Source organism: Ruditapes philippinarum, unplaced genomic scaffold, assembly GCF_026571515.1.
Source record: "Ruditapes philippinarum isolate M1 unplaced genomic scaffold, ASM2657151v2 ctg438_1_1_1_1, whole genome shotgun sequence".
In the NCBI taxonomy this organism is placed as follows: Eukaryota; Metazoa; Mollusca; class Bivalvia; order Venerida; family Veneridae; genus Ruditapes; species Ruditapes philippinarum.
In genome coordinates, this window is record NW_026865993.1 from 104,258 (window position 1) to 127,789 (window position 23,532).

Consider the following 23,532-nt stretch of genomic DNA (forward strand, 5'->3'; position numbering starts at 1 on the left):
TGAGACCTATCTATCTACAAAGTTTCATGTTGATATCTCTTATAATTTTAGAGTAATGTCCCGGACAAAGTTCAAAGTGTCAAAATGAACAAAGGGCAATAACTCCAAAAGTAGGCAAGACAGTGTTACAGTTCTCGTGCACTGCAAACCTACTTAATGAGATCTATCTACCTACAAAGTTTCATGTTGATACCTCTTATAGTTTTAGAGTTATGTCCTGGACAAAGTTCAAAGTGTAAAATAAACAAAGGGGGATAATTCAAAAATTAGGCAAGGCAGAGTTACGGTTCTTGTGCACTGCACACCTACTCAATGAGATCTATCTACCTACAAAGTTTCATGTTGATACCTCTAATACATTTAGAGTTATGTCCCAGACAAAGTTCAAAGTGTAAAAATAAACAAAGGGGGATAATTCAAAAATTAGGCAAGGCAGAGTTACGGTTCTTGTTCACGGACATGGCGGCGACTATATGCTCCCCCGAAATTTTTCGGGGAACATAAAAATTGTAAGTGGCAAGGTAGCTCTGTCAGTATAGCTGTGGAACAATATTCCAAGGGTCCTGTGTTTGAGTCCTGTCTGGCTGCATATATAGAAATATATCAGTGAAATACAAAACTCATATTTCCAATGTTTGAAACAGTGCAAAATATCATTTGATATTTTTCACTGTTTCGAATTTAAGCCCGTTACGTTGTTTCAGTGAAATACCAGCTTGCATAGCGCTGGAAACCAACTTAGTGACGTCTAAACATTGTAAATGACGTCAAGTTGTATTATTATTTAATTGGCACGCTTTTCATTTAGTATTAGATTAAAATGCCTTTTTAAATGTTTCTTTGCATATAATAAAAAGAAAAAATTTGTTTAGTTTAGTCAGTTTAGTGTAAGATTGAAATATTTTTCACCTTGTGAACACCAAAGTTCATATTTCAATATTTGTTTTGGTGCCAACATGGTGAAATATATCCCGATCTTACACTGAATAAAACAAATATCCTCTATATAATCTCATCTAAAAAAAACTAATGGAAGAAGATGAACCCATATATTTAGACTGTTTGATCGAAACATACCTGAATTGGTGTACTTTTTCCACACAGAACTGTGAATCCAACAATATCAGAGAAGTAGATGGTCACAGAATCAAATGATTCCGGAGTGACTGTCATTCCTGCTTGTAGTTGCTTAGATACTGATCTAAAAATAAAAATTCCTTATCCTCAAAAATCTTGTAATGATAAACCTATGCCACAAGTATTTCAGGCCATTATCTTAACAGGCCTAACAGGCTCTATTCTATTCAAGTAACTTAATTTCAGAACTTTGATATTAAGGTCCCTTAGAACAGGAAACTACAGAGAAGTCCATAACATAGATAGAGCAAATTAAAGGTTACATGAAATCTATATTTAATCATATATTTCCTTTTTATTAACTTTATTGTATCTGTTGCAATGCTGTACAATAAACTGATTTTTTTACTATTTGCTGTTAAATATATAGCTGAATACAATATGTTTTTCGTAAATTTTTACAAACTAAAGAAGTAAATACAAAACTCAATAAAAAAGCACATTTTTCTGACCCAGTAACACGTAGAGTCCCTTTAAATAATAACATAAGTTCTAAGCTCTCAGTCTCTACAGTAGGCTAAGCTGTACATCTGTGTTATCAGACCAGACTTATTATCTACTCAATTTTAAATCTTTAATAAAAAAAACCCTGAAACAACTAAGTTACTATTTCATATTGAAATGAGTCTTACATAAATATAGTCTACAGTAAGGTTTAAACCTGCTCGAGCCTAAAATGATTAGCCTTTGCCTTTGGTATAGAGCCAGGCAAGCCGGCACAATTGTATCAGTCTGACATGCTCTACATTGCTGACTTGAGTTACGAATTTTAAAGTTTAATCTTGACATCCCCAAAATTAATAATGGACATTTCCAGAAATGAAAGTTGTACATGTCCATTTAAGAAATTCAGCAGGTTATGTTTTACAGTATACAATGAGTATTTGTAATATATGATGCTTACTCAGGTAACAGTTTGTTGAGTAGTTCTTCAACTTTCTGTTTCTCTTCAAGGTAAGCTTTAGTTCTCTCTGCCGCGAGATGTTCCAGATTGTCTGCATAGTCAGACATTCTCTTCAATAAGTTGTCCATCATATTGGTCACTTTTCCCCTGTAATAACCAAATCAAGGAAGCATGGCTAAGTGGTTAAAGATTGCTGGATATGTGGGTTTAAACCCAATTAGGGGCAAGCAGTAATGTTCCCCTGAGCAAGAAACTATACTTTCATTGCTTCATTACTGGTTGATTCAAGGAACAGATTTAAGTGTTTCAATAAGCCCATAAGCTTTCTATACAATCAAACTGGAATATATTCATATAAACTAATGAACCATGAAATAGAGATACAGCTTTTTTGTAAAAAACTTATAAATTGACACTTGCATAAAAGAAAGCTTTGTTGACTACAAAGTTCTCAAAATTTTAAGCCCCATTGACTAGTTTAACCAATGAAAAATGTGAAACAGTAAAAAAGATAATACTTTCTTGAATGTTGAGTATTGTATATTTTTTAGACTTCTCAAAAGCTTATCTGCCTTTCAACTCAGTGTTTGACATAAATGCGTTTATGTAGAACTATGATAAAAACATGATAATGATCAGTTAATTGGAAAGAATTATCAAAATCTGCAACGTAATTGTGTTTAGATGAAACAATAACATGGTACAGAGGTGATTATACAAAATCATGCCTGAATTTTCATTATGATCCTGAAATACTTATTCATTTCTTTGAATTATTCCAATACCTTCTCATTTTCTTGTATACTTCATCTATATCATTGAACGATGGCCTTTCAGATGGTTCATCACACCAGCAAGACTTCATTAATGACATAAGTTCCGGAGTACATGCGTCTTCAGCAACAATAGGACGTAGAAGTTGCGGTTTCTTCGTTATCAACTGGTTGATTATATCTGTAATCCATTCAAATTTATAAATAATTTTGATTGAATTCAACCTGTTGCATAGAGTACATTATAGAAATTTCTGATAGTGTGATTAGATGTATAGATCAATGTTCAGCCAGCATTTCTTTCCCTTTTTATTATACAAGAGCAATCAACGATCATATGTTTCACCTGATGATAGTCAATTAATAAGTTGTATTGAATGTTGATTGGACATGTAAATTGAAAATTGACTGTTACATAATGGATGCTTGAGTGTTTTCTGTAATGTGGAGAAAGTAAGAATTACCCAAATATCATTATCAGGCTGTTAATAGCCTTTTTTATTCAAAGGTTATAACTCAGCCAAAATCATTTGCACAACTACAAAATGCACAAGTACTTGAGGTACCAATCAATGCTGTAACAGTTCATTTAAAGTAAGAGAAGTAGTCATGACAAACTTTAAAAATTAAAATAATTTAAGGGCAATGTAACTCATTGAACTGTAAAATTGTTACCATTTGCACAACTAGACTTGGAACTGTTCATCAGCTAAGTGACATTTAAATTTTACTTTTAAGATCAAACAACAAAGACAATTGAAAGTTTGACTTTAGAGGTCAAGGACATTTGGGTTCAAAGTAATATTTAAGTATGTCAAAATGAAGGTCAACTCTATAGGTACATTGTATTTTTATAATTGTACTGTTTTAAAATGAAGGCAATAGCATATCTAATGAAGATGTTATAACTAAGGTTTAAGTTGTCAAGTTCAGAAGGACAAGAAGAAAATTAAAAAGACATGACAGACCAATGGTATATCCGATATAATATATTTTTCTATGCAAAAAGATCGACTTTACCATCAGTATCCATGTGGTTTTCCTCAAATGGTTCCATCCTCATTATAAGCTCCTGAAGTACGATACCGAACGAATAAACATCACCTTTCTGAGAGTAGCCATTGATCTCTGTTGTGCTTACAAGGTGTTCCGGAGCAGTCCATAAAAGCTCTGAAATAACAACCATTACTATAGCTTGTAGAAAACATATGAGCCGCGTCACGACAAAACCAACATAGTGCATTTGCGACCAGCATGGATCCAGACCAGCCTGCGCATCCGCGCATTCTGATCAGGATCCATGCTGTTCGCTTACAAACTCTTTAACAAGTAGAGAAACCGATAGCGAACAGCATGGATCCTGATCAGACTGCACGGATGAGCAGGCTGGTCTGGATCCATGCTGTTCGCAAACCCATTATGTTGGTTTTGTCGTGACACGGCTCATATCTGTAAATGCTTGCTAAATAAAATCCATAAAACTGTAGTTTAATTAGTAAATTAAGTAGAAAATTTGTGTATGACTCAAATTTATTAACTGGTACTATGGTGTAAGGAAGAAGGAAAACATAGTTGAGATGTCTCCTTATATAGTACAGATTGACAAAAAATAGTATGTTTTTAAGAGTAAGGTAAAAATTCACAATGATTATTTCAGTTTAAGATTCCGGTAAAGACAATAATTAAAGGTAATCTCAGTTTTCATTTAAAATCTGGACAAATAAATGTAAAATCCTACAAAGCTGTGCTCCTAGTATTGTACTTTTTTTTCAAATGGAACAATCTTTTAAAGATAAAATCAATATATTTTTGCTAAAGCAGATTCTGATTATTTAGGATCTTGGCAAGTGCAGAAATGCCAAGTGCCATCTAGCATCACAAAAACATCAATCCCCAGATCAAGTATGCAGTCCCAATATTTTGACTGCAAGACCAACTGATTTTACAAACTGATATGACATAGATATCAGTCTTTAAGGGAAGAGCAACCATCATATATAATAAAAAGCCATGGTGCACAATTTATTTGGCTACAGATCAAGGTACTCGCACTATAATCTCACATAATATTGTATTTTTTCTCATATTTTATTACAAGTACTATACAAAAATTTAGACCTAGCAATTGCTTATATAGATAATAAAATAAAATGTACTTCTTTTATTATATTCGCCAGCTTCCAATGCCTGCTTCCTGGCAATAGATCTGTCTTCAGCCAAAAATGAAGCCGGGCCATAGTCGGTGATCTTCAAAGCAAAACGGCTGTCAATTACACAGTTGGTGCTAGAGAAATTACCATGCACATTAAGTGGGCTGTTGTGTAAGTACTGCATACCCTAGAAATAGCAAAATGATTACATTTAAGTTTGATCATGCAGTTATAACCTTTGAGCAAACTTGAATAATATAAATCCTCACCAATGGTACTATTACAAATGTAGTATATCCTCATTTGATAATTTTTCCATTTTTACTTTTTTTGGAGAGCAAAATATATTTTTGATTCTTTTTCCTAATTGCAAATAAAAAAATACTTGAAAAAGAATAAACATACTTAACTAGAACTATCGCTGAATGCGATTCATACCCCCACCAATGTCCTTGACAGAAGACGACTTGGAAAGGTGGTTAAGGGAATAACTTAAGTGGCACAAATACATAAAAAGAAATTATCTCTGGTGAAAAAAAGACTAATTGTACAGGTAATAGTATAAATATATATTATCAAATCATGTTCCAAACAGTTACAAATAACCTTTCATTTTCCCAATGTACTAAACATTTTATAAGTCAATTTTTGACCTTCAAGTGTGGCCTTTACCTTAAGCTGGCACATGGGTAAGATGGGTTATGCACATCGCCCAGTTGGGGTGAACATTTGAGTAAAGTTTGAAGAAAATCCTTCCATTAATATAGAATTTATAGAGCGGACACAACATATTGTCTAGAATTGATTGTATGTAAATTTAAAGACTTAAAAAGGGGCATAACTTTGTCAAAATGCAATACAGAGTTATATAACTTGACCTGCATATCTTACTTGTGACACCTCATATATCTTTTAAGTTTCAAGCAAATACCTGTGCTAGTTTCAGAAATATTCAAGTACATGTTTAAATTTAAGAACATTTTCTAAGTGACCTTGACCTTTAGCCAGCACAAAGGTGATATGGATTCTGCACATAACCATGTTGAGGTGAACATTTGAGTAAAGTTTGAAGAAAATTCTTCCATTAGTATAGGATTTATAGAGCGGACACAACATATTGACTAATATTTGATTGTATGTAAATTTGAAGACTTAAAAAGGGGCATAACTTTGTTAAAATGCAATAGAGTTATGAAACTTGACCAGCATATCTTAATTGTGACACTTCATAAAATATATTTTAAGTTTCAAGCAAACACCTTTTCTAGATTCAGAAATATTCAAATAAATGTTAAAATTTCAGAATATTTTCTAAGTCAATTTTTGACCTTCAAGTGTGACCTTGACCTTAAGACGGCAAAAGGTTGACATGGGTTCTGCACATCCCCTTGTTCAGGTGAACATTTGAACCAAGATTCAAGAAAATCTTTCAATTAGAGTGGACACGACATACTATGTAATATTTGATTGTTTGATATTTGACCTTCAATTGTGACCTTGACCTTGAGCTGACACATGGGCAACATTGGTTCTGCACATTCCCTTGTTGAGGTGAACATTTGAGCCAAGTTTGAAGAAAATCCTTCAATAAGTGTAGGACTTACAGAGCAGACATGACATATTGTGTAATATTTGATTGTTTGATATTTGACCTTCAATTGTGACCTTGACCTTGAGCTGACACATGGGCAAGATGGGTTCTGCATATCCCCTTGTTGAGGTGAACATTTGAGCCAAGTTTGAAGAAAATCCTTCAATAAGTGTAGGACTTACAGAGCGGACACGACATACTGTGTAATATTTGATTGTTTGATATTTCACCTTCAATCTTGACCTTGAGCTGACACATGGGCAAGATGGGTTCTGCATATACCCTTGTTAAGGTGAACCATTGAGCCAAGTTTGAAGAAAATCTTTCAATTAGTGTAGTACTTACAGAGCAGACACGACATACTGTCTAATATTTGATTGTGTTTGATATTTGACCTTCAATTGTGACCTTGACCTTGAGCTGTCACATGGGCAACATGGGTTCTGCACATCCCCTTGTTGAGGTGAACATTTGAGCCAAGTTTGAAGAAAATCCTTCAATTGGTATAGGAGTTATAGAGCGGACACGAAAATGGAGACGGACGACCGACCGACGCGACTAAGCGAATCCATTATAGCCCCATTATAGTATAATTATGGTCTGTCTTCTTTTCTGAACAAAAGGAATACTACCATTGCTTCTTAGTTCTGTTGTTAAGTAAGCGCTTTTAAAAAGTTTTAAAACAACTTCATTGATATAAGGAATTAAACTGCTGTAATGCTAAAACATACAACAGAGTCTTACAGAGTCTGGTTAGACTGTATACAAGTGCAGGCTTGACTGGTTCAATACTGGTTGCATGGGCAAGTGATCATAAGTAAGAATGATTCAAACCTTAATAACATCCTGAATGAGAGCAAAACGAAAGTCCCAGTCTAGTTCAATGCTGTCATTGTTAATCATGTCCTGAAAAAACAACAACAAGAAAACATTATAACAGGTTATTGCTTTAGGCATATTAAAATATAAAACACTGTAGGGGAAAATGATGACAGCATGAACTAAGGGCTGTAACTCATTGTCAATATCAAGAAAAGTTATCAAACTTGATCTCTAAAATAGAAAACTTAGATAATTTTAAGACATGAAAGGAATTTACAGAATTTTTGTCTTAGTGCCATTGTGTTGAAAACTGTTAGCTTAAAGAAACACTTTCAAATCTGTTCCTGAAACCAACCACTACTAAGCCAAGAGTGCAAAAGATTTTTACTCAAGGAAATAATGGTAAATAAATAAATGAAAATTGAATTTTTTAGTGCTTCACAAGCCATCTATTGCAAAACACATCAACATAATTATATCCTTGCTTTGAGAAAAAATATACCCTGAAACCTGACAACCTTTTCTTTTCTTGTTTAGAGTTTTTAACTTGAACATTTCAGTATCAATATTTAGCAATATTTTAGTTTATTGAAATAATTGACATAATCACAAAATTGGGTGGTTTAAACACATTTTATGGTAATTTATTACATGCTTTTCGGTGGTTTATAGAAATATATCAGTGATATAAAACTGGTAATTTCACTGTTTGAAACAGTGAAATTACCACTTTGATAATTTCACTGTTTTGAATTTAAGCCCCTTACCTTGTTTCAGTGAAATACCAGCGTGCACAGTACTGGGTACCAACTTATTGACGTGACGTCGTAAATGACGTCACGTTGTATTATAATTTGGCGCGCTTTTCATTTAGTATTACGTTAAAATGTCTTTTTAAACGTTTCTTTGCATATAATAAAAAGAAAATTAGTTTAGTTTAGTGTAAGATCGAAATATATTTCACCTCGTGAACACCAAACGTTCATATTTCACTCGTGGCTTCGCCACTCGTGAAATATACCTTTTGGTGCTCACTCGGTGAAATATATTCCGATCTTACACTGAACTAAACAAATATCCTCTATGTGATATCACAGTAGTCAGTCCACCTAACAATCTTTCCTGGATAACAAACCATATCTGCTACTAGTTTTTGCTTATAAAAATGGATCGAAGCAGCTTCCTAGCCGCTCAATAAGGTAGTGGCTACCTTTCCATTTTTGTAAGGGCAGTAATTACAAATAATTTTGCAAATCACTACCTACTTATCCAATATGATTCCTGTAGCAGTAGTTTAAGACAAATGAAGATCACCTGTCACAGAGAGAGAGAAATTTGGCCTGGTCTGTAGATTGAACGAGTAACCCTGGAATACAAATCCATTACTCTCCCTATTTAGCTAAGCTGGCACACAGTGAGTAATAACTAAGCTATTAAACATTGCCCAGCTAAATTTGTGATATAAGCTTGATCCTGTTGAATTTGAAAGTGTTCATTGATATTCGGAAATATTTAATCATTTAAATGATTTTAACTGACCAGCATATTATATAAGTTTAGAGCCTTATATCAGACAGTACAAATATGACATGTAGGTTGTTCTGGCTGTAAACCAGAGAGGCAGGTATTACCTGAAGACTTCCTCTAGGACAATACTCCATCAGCATTGAGAAATGATCCGGTTCTAAACAGATGCCTACAAAGGTGGCAATATTTGCATGGGTGGCCATTTGCATCTAAAAATAGAGAAAAAAGAGTGGAATGAAAACACTGTTCTACAATACTAATAAAAAATTTTATTATTACCCATAATAGGCTTTGTATTAATGCTACTTTATGAATCAATCTCCCTTATGTCTCTTCACTTCACATATGGCATCCTATTATAATAGTGCCACTGAATTATACCACCCTCATATGTACTGTAGTAAAGCAATGTAGCGTATATTTCTTGCTAACAGAACTTAGCAGAGTCCTTGAAAGGATTCTAACCTGGAACCTGTTACGTTCTACAACTGGACCATTGGACTTAGATTTTTCTATTAAATGGTTCAACTTCAAAAACAGGCAAATTGGATGAACATACAGTTATATTTCCTGCCATGCTTTTAAATTCTGTTTCTAGTACCAAGTTTTTTTTCTTATGTAGAAAACAACATTTCAAAAAAATTCATGTGAGAAGGCAATACAAAGTTTTCATTAATAAGAAAAAAAAACATTATATAAGTTTAGTTTAAACATATTAAGTAAAGCTCAATTGCCAAACAAGTTCTTGCAACTTATATTTATCACTTTCCCGTCCGCTTCCTGGGACCAACCAGTACTGGTGTCATTATGAAGAAACATGGTCATGACCAAAGTAGGGCTCGAACCCATGATCCCTGGGTTGAGAGAGAGACTTTAACCACTAGGCCATCAGTCCCCTTTCTAAAATCATTGATTATTGTGAATGTTAAAATACCTGTCTGAAGCTAATAGAAAGTTGTCTTGTCACTTCGATGGATGGCAAATGTAAAGATCTTACTGCTACCACTTGATTACGACAAAATGATGTCTTGCAGAACACTTGCTCTTCCTTCAAAAGAAAAAAAATTTTTTGTAAAATGATGATGCAATTTTAACTTGAACTACAATTAGTTCAATTTAGTTTCAACTAAGATGGGCTATAGCCAATTACCTGCTAAGATTGTGTATTGGCCTTGACCTGCTTTAAATATTTGTAATCCAGAACTCAGCAAATGTGGGTTTTTCCCAGCTAATTAATTCCCCCCCCCCCCCTCCCCGGTATAAACACACTTTTACTAGGGGTGTGGATTGTCGGATAAGTGACGATCCGATCCAAACCACGATTCAGCACTTACGATTCACAAATCGAACCACAAATCTTTTGTTATCAAGACACCCATAAAGACATGTACATTAGTTATAAAAACATGTTTAATTAAATAAAAAAAACAATACTTTAAACATTAAACATATAAAATATAAAATAGATTTATGTTTTTATTCTTTGGATGAGTATTTTTGTTTTGTTTTTTGAAACCAATTACTTCCTAGCTCAGCATCATGGTACATGGTCTTTAACCGGCAAATTGTATTTTAGGTAAACTTCATATAATTTATACTCAACTCGTATTTTCTCGATTTTAAGAGTGTGAGAAACAGTGAATGTATATAAAAAAATTAGATCGCGATACACGATCTCTGGGCTTACGAATATTCAAACTCGATTTTTCACTTTGATTCGTGATTATCCGAGTACTCGGATACTCGCCCCAGCCCTAACTTTTACCATTATAGCTTCATGGTGCACTATCCTTCACAATAGATTAGTCAACCTATTGCACATATTTTCTAAAGCTTTAACTATAAAAGTTTGTTTGTATGCCCAGATTAGCTAAAATAAACCAAAATATTCTTATTTCCAGAGAAAGACTACTAATGAACGTTAACTTTGTTAATTCTGTATATTGTTAATAAGATCATTTCTTACATTATAATTGAAAACAGTGATAAGAACTTTCAAAGAAATTGTCAAAGGTTTTACTTACAGCCATTATAACATTTATTGGAGAGGAAAAAAAACAGAACAGGTACACACACACACAAAAGGGTCATAATTCTGCCAAAATGATCAAATTAAAAAATTTCCAACATTATGTTTGATGATAATATCTTTTTTAAATCCCTTGAGAAAAGAATGAAGAGCTGTGCAATGAAAAATTGTTTAGACAAAGCATCTTTAAGTCTGCTTAAATTCAACAATGGCCAAAGTTTCCAACTGCTAAACCATTTCTAAAAAAATCATCATTTGTCAAAATATTTACTTTTTATGAAGCTAAAGACTTGAAGCATTAATTAATATCAAAATTACCTTCTCCTCAAGATTGAGTACACTCTTTGAGAGAAATGAATCATTGAACTTTCCTTTCCTGACTTGAATTTCAGAAAAGTCTACAATCCACGTCTTTCTACCTAGTTCTTGTTCGGCTTGATATTTCCTAGGAAACATTGATTATGTATAAACATATAAATCAGTAAGTATTTCTATATATGGTTTTATATATCGAGATGTCACATAGGAATACCATTCTCCACTTTCCTAAGCGCTGGATAATAAACTGCAGATTATCTAAATGAAGAGGTGACTTGTAAAAATAATGTTTGATGTCATGACTTATCTAAGGTTTTGCAGTCAGAGGCTTACAGTACTGATATTACAGTTCACACTGACCTCTTGACACACAATGAAATTAGCAGGTAGGCCTCATTTACATACAAAGTGTGATGTTACTAGGCCTGTGCACTTCAATTTAATGATCATTTTTATGTCCTGCTTTTACTGGTACCAGATATCATAACATTTGACCTTTTGACCTGAAAATGGAGGTGACTGGTAGAACTCATCAAGGTACAAGTACATATAAAGTTTGGAGTTCCAAAGTCAATGCATTTCGATTTAATGACCAATTTCATTTTTTTACTATTACAACAGGTACCAGTGACCTTGACCTTTGACCTGAAAATGGATATGATCAGTAGAATTTATCATGGTGCATCTATTCACAAAAATAAAAGCTAATAGAAGCACATACTCATTAATTTATTAATTTAATTATATGTTTTATGTTTTGTTTTTACATGTAATAATGATCTTGACCTTTGACCTGCAAATGACTGGTATACAGAACTGTTCAAGGATCAGCAGCCACATTTTAAGTTAAAATGTAACAATATTTTATTATTATAAATATTAAAGTTATTGCAGATAATGACCATAAATAAAAACGTTACCAAAACGAATAAACACAGAGTAACAATCAATGCAGTGGTATAACTAATCTAACAATCAATGAAGTGGTATAAATGATGTAACAATCAATGCAAGGGAATAACTGATGTAACAATCAATGCAGGGGTATAACTGATGTAACAATCAAAACAGGGGTATAACTGATGTAACAATCAATGCAGGGGTATAACTGATGTAACAATCAAAACAGGTGTATAACTGATGTAATAATCAAAACAAGGGTAAAACTGATGTAACAATCAAAACAGGGGTATAACTGATGTAACAATCAATGCAGGGGTATAACTGATGTAACAATCAAAACAGGTGTATAACTGATGTAATAATCAAAACAAGGGTAAAACTGATGTAACAATCAATGCAGGGGTATAACTGATGTAACAATCAAAACAGGGGTATAACTGATGTAACAATCAAAACAGGGGTATAACTGATGTAACAATCAATGAAGGGGTATAACTGCTGTAACAATCAATACAGGGGTATAACTGATGTAACATTCAATACAGGGTTACAACTGATGTAACAATCAATGAAGGGGTATAACTGATGAAATAATCAATAGAGGGGTATACATGTAACCGATGTAACAATCATAACAAGGGTAAAACTGATGTAACAATCAATACAGGTGTATAACTGATGTAACAATCAATGCAGGGGTATAACTGATGTAATAATCAATAGAGGGGTATACATGTAACCGATGTAACAATCATAACAAGGGTAAAACTGATGTAACAATCAATACAGGTGTATAACTGATGTAACAATCAATGCAGGGGTACAACTAATGTAACAATCAATACAGGGGTATAACTGATGTAATAATCAAAACAAGGGTAAAACTGATGTAACAATCAAAACAGGGGTATAACTGCTGTAACAATCAATACAGGGGTATAACTGATGTAACAATCAATACAGGGGTATAACTGATGTAACAATCAAAAACAGGGTTACAACTGATGTAACAATCAATGAAGGGGTATAACTGATGTAATAATCAATAGAGGGGTATACATGTAACCGATGTAACAATCATAACAAGGGTAAAACTGATGTAACAATCAATACAGGGGTATAACTGCTGTAACAATCAATACAGGGGTATAACTGATGTAACAATCAAAACAGGGGTACAACTGATGTAACAATCAATGAAGGGGTATAACTGATGTAATAATCAATAGAGGGGTATACATGTAACCGATGTAACAATCATAACAAGGGTAAAACTGATGTAACAATCAATACAGGTGTATAACTGATGTAACAATCAATGCAGGGGTACAACTAATGTAACAATCAATACAGGGGTATAACTGATGTAATAATCAAAACAAGGGTAAAACTGATGTAACAATCAAAACAGGGGTATAACTGCTGTAACAATCAATACAGGGGTATAACTGATGTAACAATCAATACAGGTGTATAACTGATGTAACAATCAAAACAGGGGTATAACTGATGTAACAATCAATGAAGGGGTATAACTGCTGTAACAATCAACAGAGGGGTATACATGTAACTGATGTAACAATCATAACAAGGGTAAAACTAATGTAACAATCAATACAGGTGTATAACTGATGTAACAATCAATGCAGGGGTACAACTAATGTAACAATACAGGGGTACAACTGATGTAACAATCAATGCAGGGGTATAACTGATGTAACAATCAATACAGGGGTATAACTGATGTAACAATCAATACAGGGGTATAACTGATGTAACAATCAATGCAGGGGTATAACTGATGTAACAATCAATACAGGGGTATAACTGATGTAACAATCAATGCAGGGGTATAACTGATGTAACAATCAATACAGGGGTATAACTGATGTAACAATCAATACAGGGGTATAACTGATGTAACAATCAATACAGGGGTATAACTGATGTAACAATCAATACAGGGGTACAACTTATGTAACAATTAATACAGGGGTATAACTGATGTAACAATCATAACAGGGGTACAACTGATGTAACAATCAATACAGGGGTATAACTTATGTAACAATTAATACAGGGTACAACTAATGTAACAATTAATACAGGGGTATAACTGATGTAACAATCATAACAGGGGTACAACTGATGTAACAATCAATACAGGGGTATAACTGATGTAACAATCAATACAGGGGTATAACTGATGTATCAATAAATACAGGGGTACAACTGATGTAACAATCAATACAGAGGTATAACTGATGTAACAATCAATACAGGGGTATAACTGATGTAACAATCTGAGCAGGGGTATTACTATTGTAACCATCAATTCTGGGGTATAATTGATGTAATAATCAATGCAGGGGTATAACTGATGTTACAATCAATGTAGGGGTATAACTGATGTAACAATCAATGCAGATGTATAACAGATGTAACAATCAATGCAGGGGTATTACTATTGTAACCATCAATTCTGGGGTATAATTGATGTAATAATCAATGCAGGGGTATAACAGATGTAACAATCAAAGCAGGGGTAATAATATTGTAACAATCAATGCAGGGGTATTACTATTGTAACCATCAATGCAGGGGTATAACTGATGTTACAATCAATACAGGGGTATAACTGATGTAACAATCAATGCAGGGGTATTACTATTGTAACAATCAATGCAGGGGTATAACAGATGTAACAATCAATACAGGGGTATAACTAATGTGATAATCAATACAGGGGTATAACTGATGTAACAATCAATACAGGGATATAACTGATGTAATAATCAATACAGGGGTATAACTGATGTTATAATCAATACAGGGGTATAACTAATGTAACAATACAGGGGTATAACTGATGTTATAATCAATACAGGGGTATAACTAATGTAACAATCAATACAGGGGTATAACTGATGTAATAATCAATACAGGGGTATAACTAATGTAACAATCAATACAGGGGTATAACTGATGTAACAATCAATACAGGGGTATAACTGATGTAATAATCAATACAGGGTTATAAATGATCACATGGTCAATAAAAGGTTATGACTGACTGATCAACCAATGCTAGGGTATAAAAACAAGGAAAAAACTTAAAATTACCTGTAAACTATATACATCACACCCAGGGCTAAAACTAACAGTACAAATACACTGACCAGGACTGCAATCAGCACAGTGTAATCCTCTACAAAAGAAGTTCACATGATATAGATATATTAGATTTTGGCTCTGATTTATTATATTTTTATGGGCCTGTTGTTAATGTATTTGTATTTTTGTTGTTGTTTTTTTTGTTATTGTTTTTTTATTTTAAGTAATAAATTATATACTTAATTTTTCAAAAGTTATAATGTATATAAATTTAAAATAATTGGTGGATTACAAAAAAAATTCTTGTTACCACCCTTTTAAAAAATATGCATTTATGATTTTGTATCAAGATAAAAAAAACACACAAGAAACACCAACAATTTTCAAGTACCAAAGAAATAAACGGTTTACTGTAGTTTTGACCATTATTAAAGAAAACAAAGAAAGAAAAATCATAGAAGTGACTTCATCAGGAACTACTTGTAGGACCCAACAACATTTGGCACATAATGTCACAGAATGAGAGATATCTGTATCTTGACAGGAACTTTATTACTGGACATTTTAATGTTCATTTTGCTACTTAATACCAAATAAACATCCTGCCCAACACATTTTCTCACTAATGACACAGAGATATTGTTGTTTTCAAGAACTCACTTGGCCCCTCTGGTTCACAAAGTTCACCACGGTAACCACAAACAGGCATGTCTTCAGGAAGACCATTAGGCCAAACAATTTCCACGCCAGAAGTTGGGGTAAATGCTTGACTTGCACCTTGGAAACGGCCAACCCTCTGAAACATAATAATATAAACATTTAAATATCTAAGCTTAAATTCAAATTGAACATCATGTTTACCGGAATTCTTTGACTTGAATGCTAACAGACAAATGATTGTCAAAACAGACAGTTGTCAATTCTGAAGCTTAATGTGCCTAGATTTAAACTATAATTGTTGAAAAAGTTAAGCACAATGATGGTCTTTTCTACATGTGTTTATTAAAAGTATCTTTTTTTCCAAAGTGGTCTTTAGCACAAATCTGTATTTAGAAAATCCACAATTACCGCCCAAGTCTCATCTGATGACATATCAAAAAGGTCAAAATCGGCTTTTCTATCCCCTATCTCATTAACAGCCACTGTTCCAGTGATTCCTGGAAATAAATTAAAATAATGTGTGTAGGTATTGTATATCTGAAGTGCTGTCTGCAGTGACCAGCATGGATCCAGACCAGCCTGTGCATCTGCACAGTCTGGTTAGGATCCATGCCGTTCGCTTACCAACCCTATCATATATATATAAAAGTAGAGAAACTGATAGCGAAGAGCATGGATCCTGATCAGACTGGGTGGATGCACAGGCTGGTCTGGATTCATGCTGGTGGCAAACCGACTATGTTGGTTTTGTTGTGACACGGCTCAAATGACCATTAGACTCGATCTCACAGAAAAACTACCCACATCCTAGAATCAAACCAGCGACTCAGTTTTAATCAAGTATGGTATGCTATAAATGCTATATATTATGGTATGGTATAAAAATATCTTTTTAATATAGGACTTACCATCAAAAGTCGAATTCCACAATTGTTGAGCCACTACGGAACCATTAAACACATGTGAGCTAGGGTCGGCTAAATTGAGCTCATCAGCTCGGCTTCTATATGCAGCGGCAAGATAAAGCACGGCATCATAGAAAGCTGTGATGTAGTAATTTACCTAAAATTTTAGGAGAAAAAAATCAATCAGTAAGATAACTTTAATGAGAAAACACACTTTTAGTGAGATAACATACAGAAAATTACATATTTTAGTGAGATAACATACAGAAAAATGGAAAAATACATATTCTGACATGATAACATATGGAGAAAAATGCATTCAAGTGATATAACATACAGAAAAATGCATATTCTAGTGAGGTGATGTAAGGCAAAATACATATTCTAGTGAGACAATGTATTGAAAAATATATATTCTAGTGAGATTTCTATATTCAAGTGAGATAATGTATGTGAAAATACATATTCTAGTGCGATAACATATGGTAAAATACATACTCTAGTGCGATAACATACAAAAACAAGAGGGCCATGATGGCCCTGAAATTGCTCACCTGTATATAGGCCCCCAGGGCGGTCCAATTTTAACCCAGGGGCTTTTATTTGAACAAACTTGATAGACACCCATTTGAAGATGTTTCATGATAAATATATATTCTCTAGCTCTAAGAAGATTTTTTAAGTGTTAAGTTGTTAACTATACAAATATAGAGAGAAATAATGACCCCCCCCCCCCTCTGGGCAGGGCAAATTTTGTCCCCAGGGATTTTACTTGGACATACTTGGTAGACACTCACTAGAAGATTTTATGCTACATATCTAAATTCTAGCTCTGTGGGGTTATAAACGAAAGATTTTTTAAGTTTTTACCATATACATATAAGGAAAATCAATGATTACCAGGGCGAGGCCAATTTTAACCCCAGGGCCCCTATTTGAACAAAAATGGTTAACACCAACAAGAAGATGTTTCATGCTAACTATCTAAGCTCTACCTCTTAGGGTTTTTTTAAAAGAAGATTTTTTAAGTTTTTACTATATACATAGAAGGAAAAACCATGACCCCCCTAGGGCGGGGCCAATTTTGTCCCCAGGGCTGTTATTTGAACAAACTTGGTAGACACCAACTAGAAGATGTTTCATTCTTAAAAGCTAAGCTCAGCTCTAGCTATTGGGTTTTAAAAGAAGTTTTTTGAGTTTTTACTATATACAAATAGGGAAAATCAATGACCCCACCCCACCCCCCTCTGGGTGGGGCCAATTTAAACCCAAGGTCATTTATTTGAACAAATTTGGTAGATACTTACTAGCTGATGTTTCATGCCATATATTTAAGCTCTAGCTCTTTCGTTTTTCTAAAAGAAGATATTTTAAGTTGTTTCTTTCAGTTGCCATGGCAGCCAAAGTTCTGCTTGGAATTAAATTCTTTGTACAATTTTTAAAAGTGACTACCATTGAAGGAGCATTCCTGTGAAGTTTGGGTGAAATTTGCTTAGCAGTTTATGAGGAGATGTCGTTTAAAGGAAAAATTAAAGGACGGATGATAGAAGAAAAGCGATCACAAAAGCTCACCATTTCACTTTGTGACAGGTCCAAAACATATTCTAAAAATGCTAAAAATGTATTCTAGTAAGATATTGTATGAGGAAAAATATTTCCAAGTAAAATAACATACTGAAACATACTGTGAGATAATGCATATCATACATGTGTAGAAAAATACATATTCTAGTGAAATAGCATACAGAAAAATAATTTCTCCTCAAGTGAGATAACATAGATACAGATATGAGATAACATACAGAAAACAAGCATTTGATAGTATTGCGGGCAATACAGTAGTCCCCTACCGGTCCCTCAAAAAGTTCTTTAATTGTCATACACTCCTGTGTATTGCCATTTATAATGAATTTGAGGATGAAGTCTGTATTTGAAAATATCGATCACAAAACATAATAAAATAAGTTTGTCTATATCACAGTAATGTGTTAAGTTTCCATGCTTAGTAAGGAAATTATGTTTATACAACCTTGTCATATTATTACAATGTGGGATTTTAAAGTAAATCCTATAAGGAATGAAGAAGTTGGAGTGAAAATACCAGTTTCTCGGAAAAAATCTAAGTTCAAGGGGGACATAATTCTGGAAATAGTCTTGCTAGAGTATTTAACCTTCTCAAAAATGTCGAGTGATAATAAGAAACATATATATGAAGTTTGAAGTAGATACATTAGGAAATAAAGAAGTTATTTAAAAAAGACAACATTTTTTCCCCTAAAAAATCTAAGTTCAAGGGAGGTAATATTGATATTTTTTGTGCTAGAGTTATAAACCTTGTCACATATGATGTGGTTGATGACCAGGAACTTATATTTAAAGTTTGAAGTAAACACCTTAAGAAATAAAGAACATATAGTGAAAAGCTGAAAAATTTAAATCAGAAATCTTGAAATTCAGGCTATTTGTTGCCATAGCAACCAGAATTTTCAACATAGGAAGAAAAGAAAAAGATGTGCATAATCTCCAGACTGCCATCTACCCATATTTCAAGTTTCATAAAAATATTTTCAGTACTTTTTGAGTTATCACTGGATCCAGTTTATGTGTTAAATTTGCCATATTTTCAGACTATTTGTTGCCATAGCAACCAGAATTTTCAACATAGGAAGAAAAAAAAAAGACGTGCATAATCTCCATACTGCCATCTATCCATATATCAAGTTTCATAAAAATATTTTCAGTACTTTTTGCGTTATCGCGGGATCCAGTTTTGTGGACGGACGGACTGACGGACTGACAGACTGACAGACGGACGGACAGACAGACGGACAGACGGACGGAGGGTAAACCTAAAGTCCTAAAAACATATTCTAGTGAGATAACATATGGAAAAATTAATTTTTTAGTGAGATAATGTATAGAGAAATGATAAGTGAGATTATGTATGAAACAAGAGCGATCAGTGATCACATGTGTTGCCTCATGATGTCCAATTTCATGTTGGGACAAGTTTTGTGACAGACAGACAGACAATGCACAACTAGACTTGGTACTGATCATTCCTGTAAAGTTTGGATAAAATTGCACCAGTAGTTTATGAGTAGTCCGGCAAGCTTTTGTGTATCTGGCAACACACAGAAAAAAACACCTTTTTATCAATTGGCCATAACTCTGCCAAAAATCATTCAACCAGAAAACCTGTGCAATATGCGCAAGGACTTGAGCTACAGATCAATCCTGTAAAGTTTCATTGTTATTGCATTAGTGGTATAAGAGAAGTAATCTGGACAAACTTTAAAAATAAAAATTATTTAAGGGCCATAACTCTGACAAAATTCATTGAACCGGAAAATGCTGAAAAATATGCACAACTAGACTTGGTACTGATCATTCCTATTAAGTTTGGATGAAATTGCACCAAAAGTTTATGAGGAGTAGTCCGGAAAAGCTTTTGTGTATCTGACAACACACAGAAAAAAACACCTTTTATCAAAGGGCCATAACTCAGCCAAAAAAAAAATTCAACCGGAAAACCCGTGCAATGTGCGCAAGGACTTGACCTATAGATCAATCCTGCAGAGTTTCATTGATATTGTGTTAGTGGTATAAGAGAAGTAGTTCGGACAAACTTTAAAAATAATAATTATTAAAGGGGCATAACTCTGACAAAAATCATTGAACCAGAAAATGCTGACAATAAGCACAACTAGTGAGGAGTAGTCCGGACAAGTTTTGTGACGGGAGGACAGACAGACAGACAGACGACGGAGAAGTGAACCCTATATGTTGCCACTACTCCTTAGAGGTGACACAAAAATGGATATTGTACTACATTGTAGTGAGATAACAATTATGGAAACGTTGGTCAGCCAACAGTATAGAGCCTGGTCAGACTATGTGCAGGCTGGAAAAGCTATATACTATCACTTTCAGAAGAGTAAAGGCTAAATGCATAAATGTCACATACCAGTTCTGATGTTCTATTATTTATCATAAAAACCAGATGTGTATTTAGAATACAAAATTGTTTTCAAGATCAGAATTCACAGAAAATAATTTGAATTTAAATACCACATGACAAATACATGTACTGCAATTTTTTTTTTTTTACAAAATTTTAATTTTACAAATAGCTGAGGTTATGATATAGAAATAGTAGAAATTAATTGTAATAATAACTTATCTAAGTTTCTTACATCTTCTTCTGGTGGGAATACATAATTAAATGGTGGTAACTTGGCTCGGTCAATCACAGATTGGGCCATCTGTAAGTACTCAGGGTTATCAAGCTTTTTTAAAGTAAGCACTAAGACAGTCTCATAGGCCTTGCTTACACCATAGTCCTTGGTATCATCTGTAAGAAAATTAAGGTTATATATTCACAATCTTGTAAGAATATTAAGGTGATATATTGATAATCATGTTATCATCTGTAAGAAAATTAAATGACATATTCATAATTTTGTTATCATCTGTAAGAAAATCTAGGTGATATATTTAAAATTTTGTTATCATCCGTAAGAAAATTAAGTTGATATATTCATAGTCTTGATATCATCTGTAAGACAATTAAGGTGATATATTCATAATTTTGTTATCATCTGTAAGAAAATTAAGGTGATATATTCATAGTCTTGTTATCATCTGTAAGAAAATTAAGGTGATATATTCATAGTCTTGTTATAATCTGTAAGGAAATTAAGGTGATATATTCATTATCATGCACACTTTTCATTATGTTATGTGCATTATATTGAAACAGCTTGTGTCTTTCATTGTAAGACTAAGATATATTTCACAGTTTGTTTAGTTTGGTTATTTGTTACTTTTACAATGTAAAGATCATATAGCAACTTTCCAGCTTTAATGGGGAAGGAACACCTAAGGTGCACCTTGCTGCATTATTTCAACCTCAAATAAGCACTTGAGTAGAGCCAACTGTCCAGTTTAATTGGTGGAGGAACACCTAAGGAGCACCTAAATAATGGGTGCATTATTTCAGCTACAAGCAGGCACTTAAGTAGAACCATTGAGCATTACTGGGGAACACCCTAGGTGCACCTTGGTGCATTATTTCAAACAATCACTATAACTTTCAGCAACATCAAAAATATTTTGTGTTAAATTTTGCCACATATTAAATGGTGTTAACCCATTACTTCATATACACGCCTTTTAACGCCTTTTTCACCCCCCCCCCTTTTCGTTGTCTCTAATGGTGAAAAAATGCCTTTTTTAGGCCCCCAACACTTGTTTTTGTTTGAGAAATGTTGTTAAAAAAAGTGACCACTTTTTCGGCGCGGCCCCCCAACCAAAAGATACATCAGGAGGTTGCCAGAAGGGGGATGTGCCCCCTTCTGTTTGGGGGAGTTTGAAGGGGGGCGGAGTCCCCCTCATCGCCAGGAAAATTTTGGACTTGTGAGAGGCTATAATGGCCCCAGATTGATGATAAGGTAACGTGTAACCAACGCTGAAAAGCATTTGACTCTATCTTAATCCATTGAGAAGTTGCAGCACTTTGAAATCAATGTTGATGGAAAAAATCAACGCAAAATAGTGATTTTTGGCAATTTTGAGATGTCCCCTCGTTGCCATGGTAACAGATAATTTAAGCCTGTGCATGTTGTTTAAAGGTCAATGGTCCAGTCAACATTTGTGCCAAGTTTGATTAGTATTGAAGCAGTTTTTATAGTATTATAGCAATTTGAACTTGTAGCGGGAGACTTTTCAATGAAAACAGGCATTTTTCACAAACTGCTCATGAAGTAATGGGTTAAATGTACTCTTCAAATAGAAAGCTATGAATTAGGCTCGGAATCATTTGAATAATTATGCCACCATCAGAGCAGTACATTGCACTGTTGGTGGATATTATGAAAAGCATCAAAATTTGTATTTTGTTGTTAATGCTTTTAACATGTATTTACCTGGTGTTTACTTGCGCTCCCTAGGAAATATTGTGCTGTTTGTCAGCACGTTTAACAATATATTACATGTATTCATAAGTTTCAGGCAAACAGATTTTTATAAGCATAAATCATTGTGGAAAAAGTGTTTCTTGCAGTTTGGTATGACTGTAATTTTTTGATGAATTTATCATTTGTTTGAATATTTCCTTTGTATTACATCGGTTGACTTGTCGGTGGCAATATTTTGCTGAGGTTCTACATTGTTACCCTCTTCAACTTAAGTTTGAAGTTTGTTGCAGGTTTTACCATTTGGCAGTCGGCACGACAACACTAGTGCTTTTGCAAATGACATTCAGATCCCGATTTCTGTTTAATTTTACCAAAGATTGGGCTCATTTTTTTCACATGTAAGACTGTGTCTTACATTTTTTACTTCAAAATGCCTACCACAATAATTATAATTTAGAGGAAAACTGCATCATCATTGTTCAGGGGGCAGGGGACATATTCGAATGATGGCCCCGGTCAAATTTTTTAATAACTCAGACATGGTGTTTTGAAGGTACTGATAACTTCTGATATTTCTCTGTCATTGTAATTCTTTCTTGTTTGTGTGTAGGAAATGAGATATATTTTTGGGTTTTTACCCGAAACTAAGCATTTTGGTAGCTTTGTATGTATTCCTGACTGAAAAAGTTAAAAATCAAGCTTTGACAGTTGGCCCCAAACAAGTAAGAAATTTCAGATAAATTTTGTGAAAAATCTAAACGTATGACAGACACTTTATTTG

General features: G+C 33.7%; 1 protein-coding gene across 1 annotated transcript in view; it reads right to left on the reverse strand.

Moving 5' to 3' along the window:
• The window catches only part of LOC132730949 (atrial natriuretic peptide receptor 1-like), a 42,103-nt gene that overhangs the window by 6,892 nt on the left and 11,679 nt on the right, over positions 1–23,532 (reverse strand). The window contains exons 6-19 of the mRNA XM_060717033.1: positions 21,030–21,187; positions 16,837–16,990; positions 16,337–16,425; positions 15,929–16,064; positions 15,278–15,362; positions 11,252–11,378; positions 9,839–9,952; positions 9,009–9,113; positions 7,390–7,461; positions 4,971–5,151; positions 3,835–3,984; positions 2,827–2,995; positions 2,042–2,188; positions 1,078–1,201 (exon numbers count right to left, since the gene is read on the reverse strand). Of these exons, the coding sequence (XP_060573016.1) occupies positions 1,078–1,201; positions 2,042–2,188; positions 2,827–2,995; positions 3,835–3,984; positions 4,971–5,151; positions 7,390–7,461; positions 9,009–9,113; positions 9,839–9,952; positions 11,252–11,378; positions 15,278–15,362; positions 15,929–16,064; positions 16,337–16,425; positions 16,837–16,990; positions 21,030–21,187 (1,811 nt within the window). The remainder of the gene's footprint in view (positions 1–1,077; positions 1,202–2,041; positions 2,189–2,826; positions 2,996–3,834; positions 3,985–4,970; positions 5,152–7,389; positions 7,462–9,008; positions 9,114–9,838; positions 9,953–11,251; positions 11,379–15,277; positions 15,363–15,928; positions 16,065–16,336; positions 16,426–16,836; positions 16,991–21,029; positions 21,188–23,532) is intronic.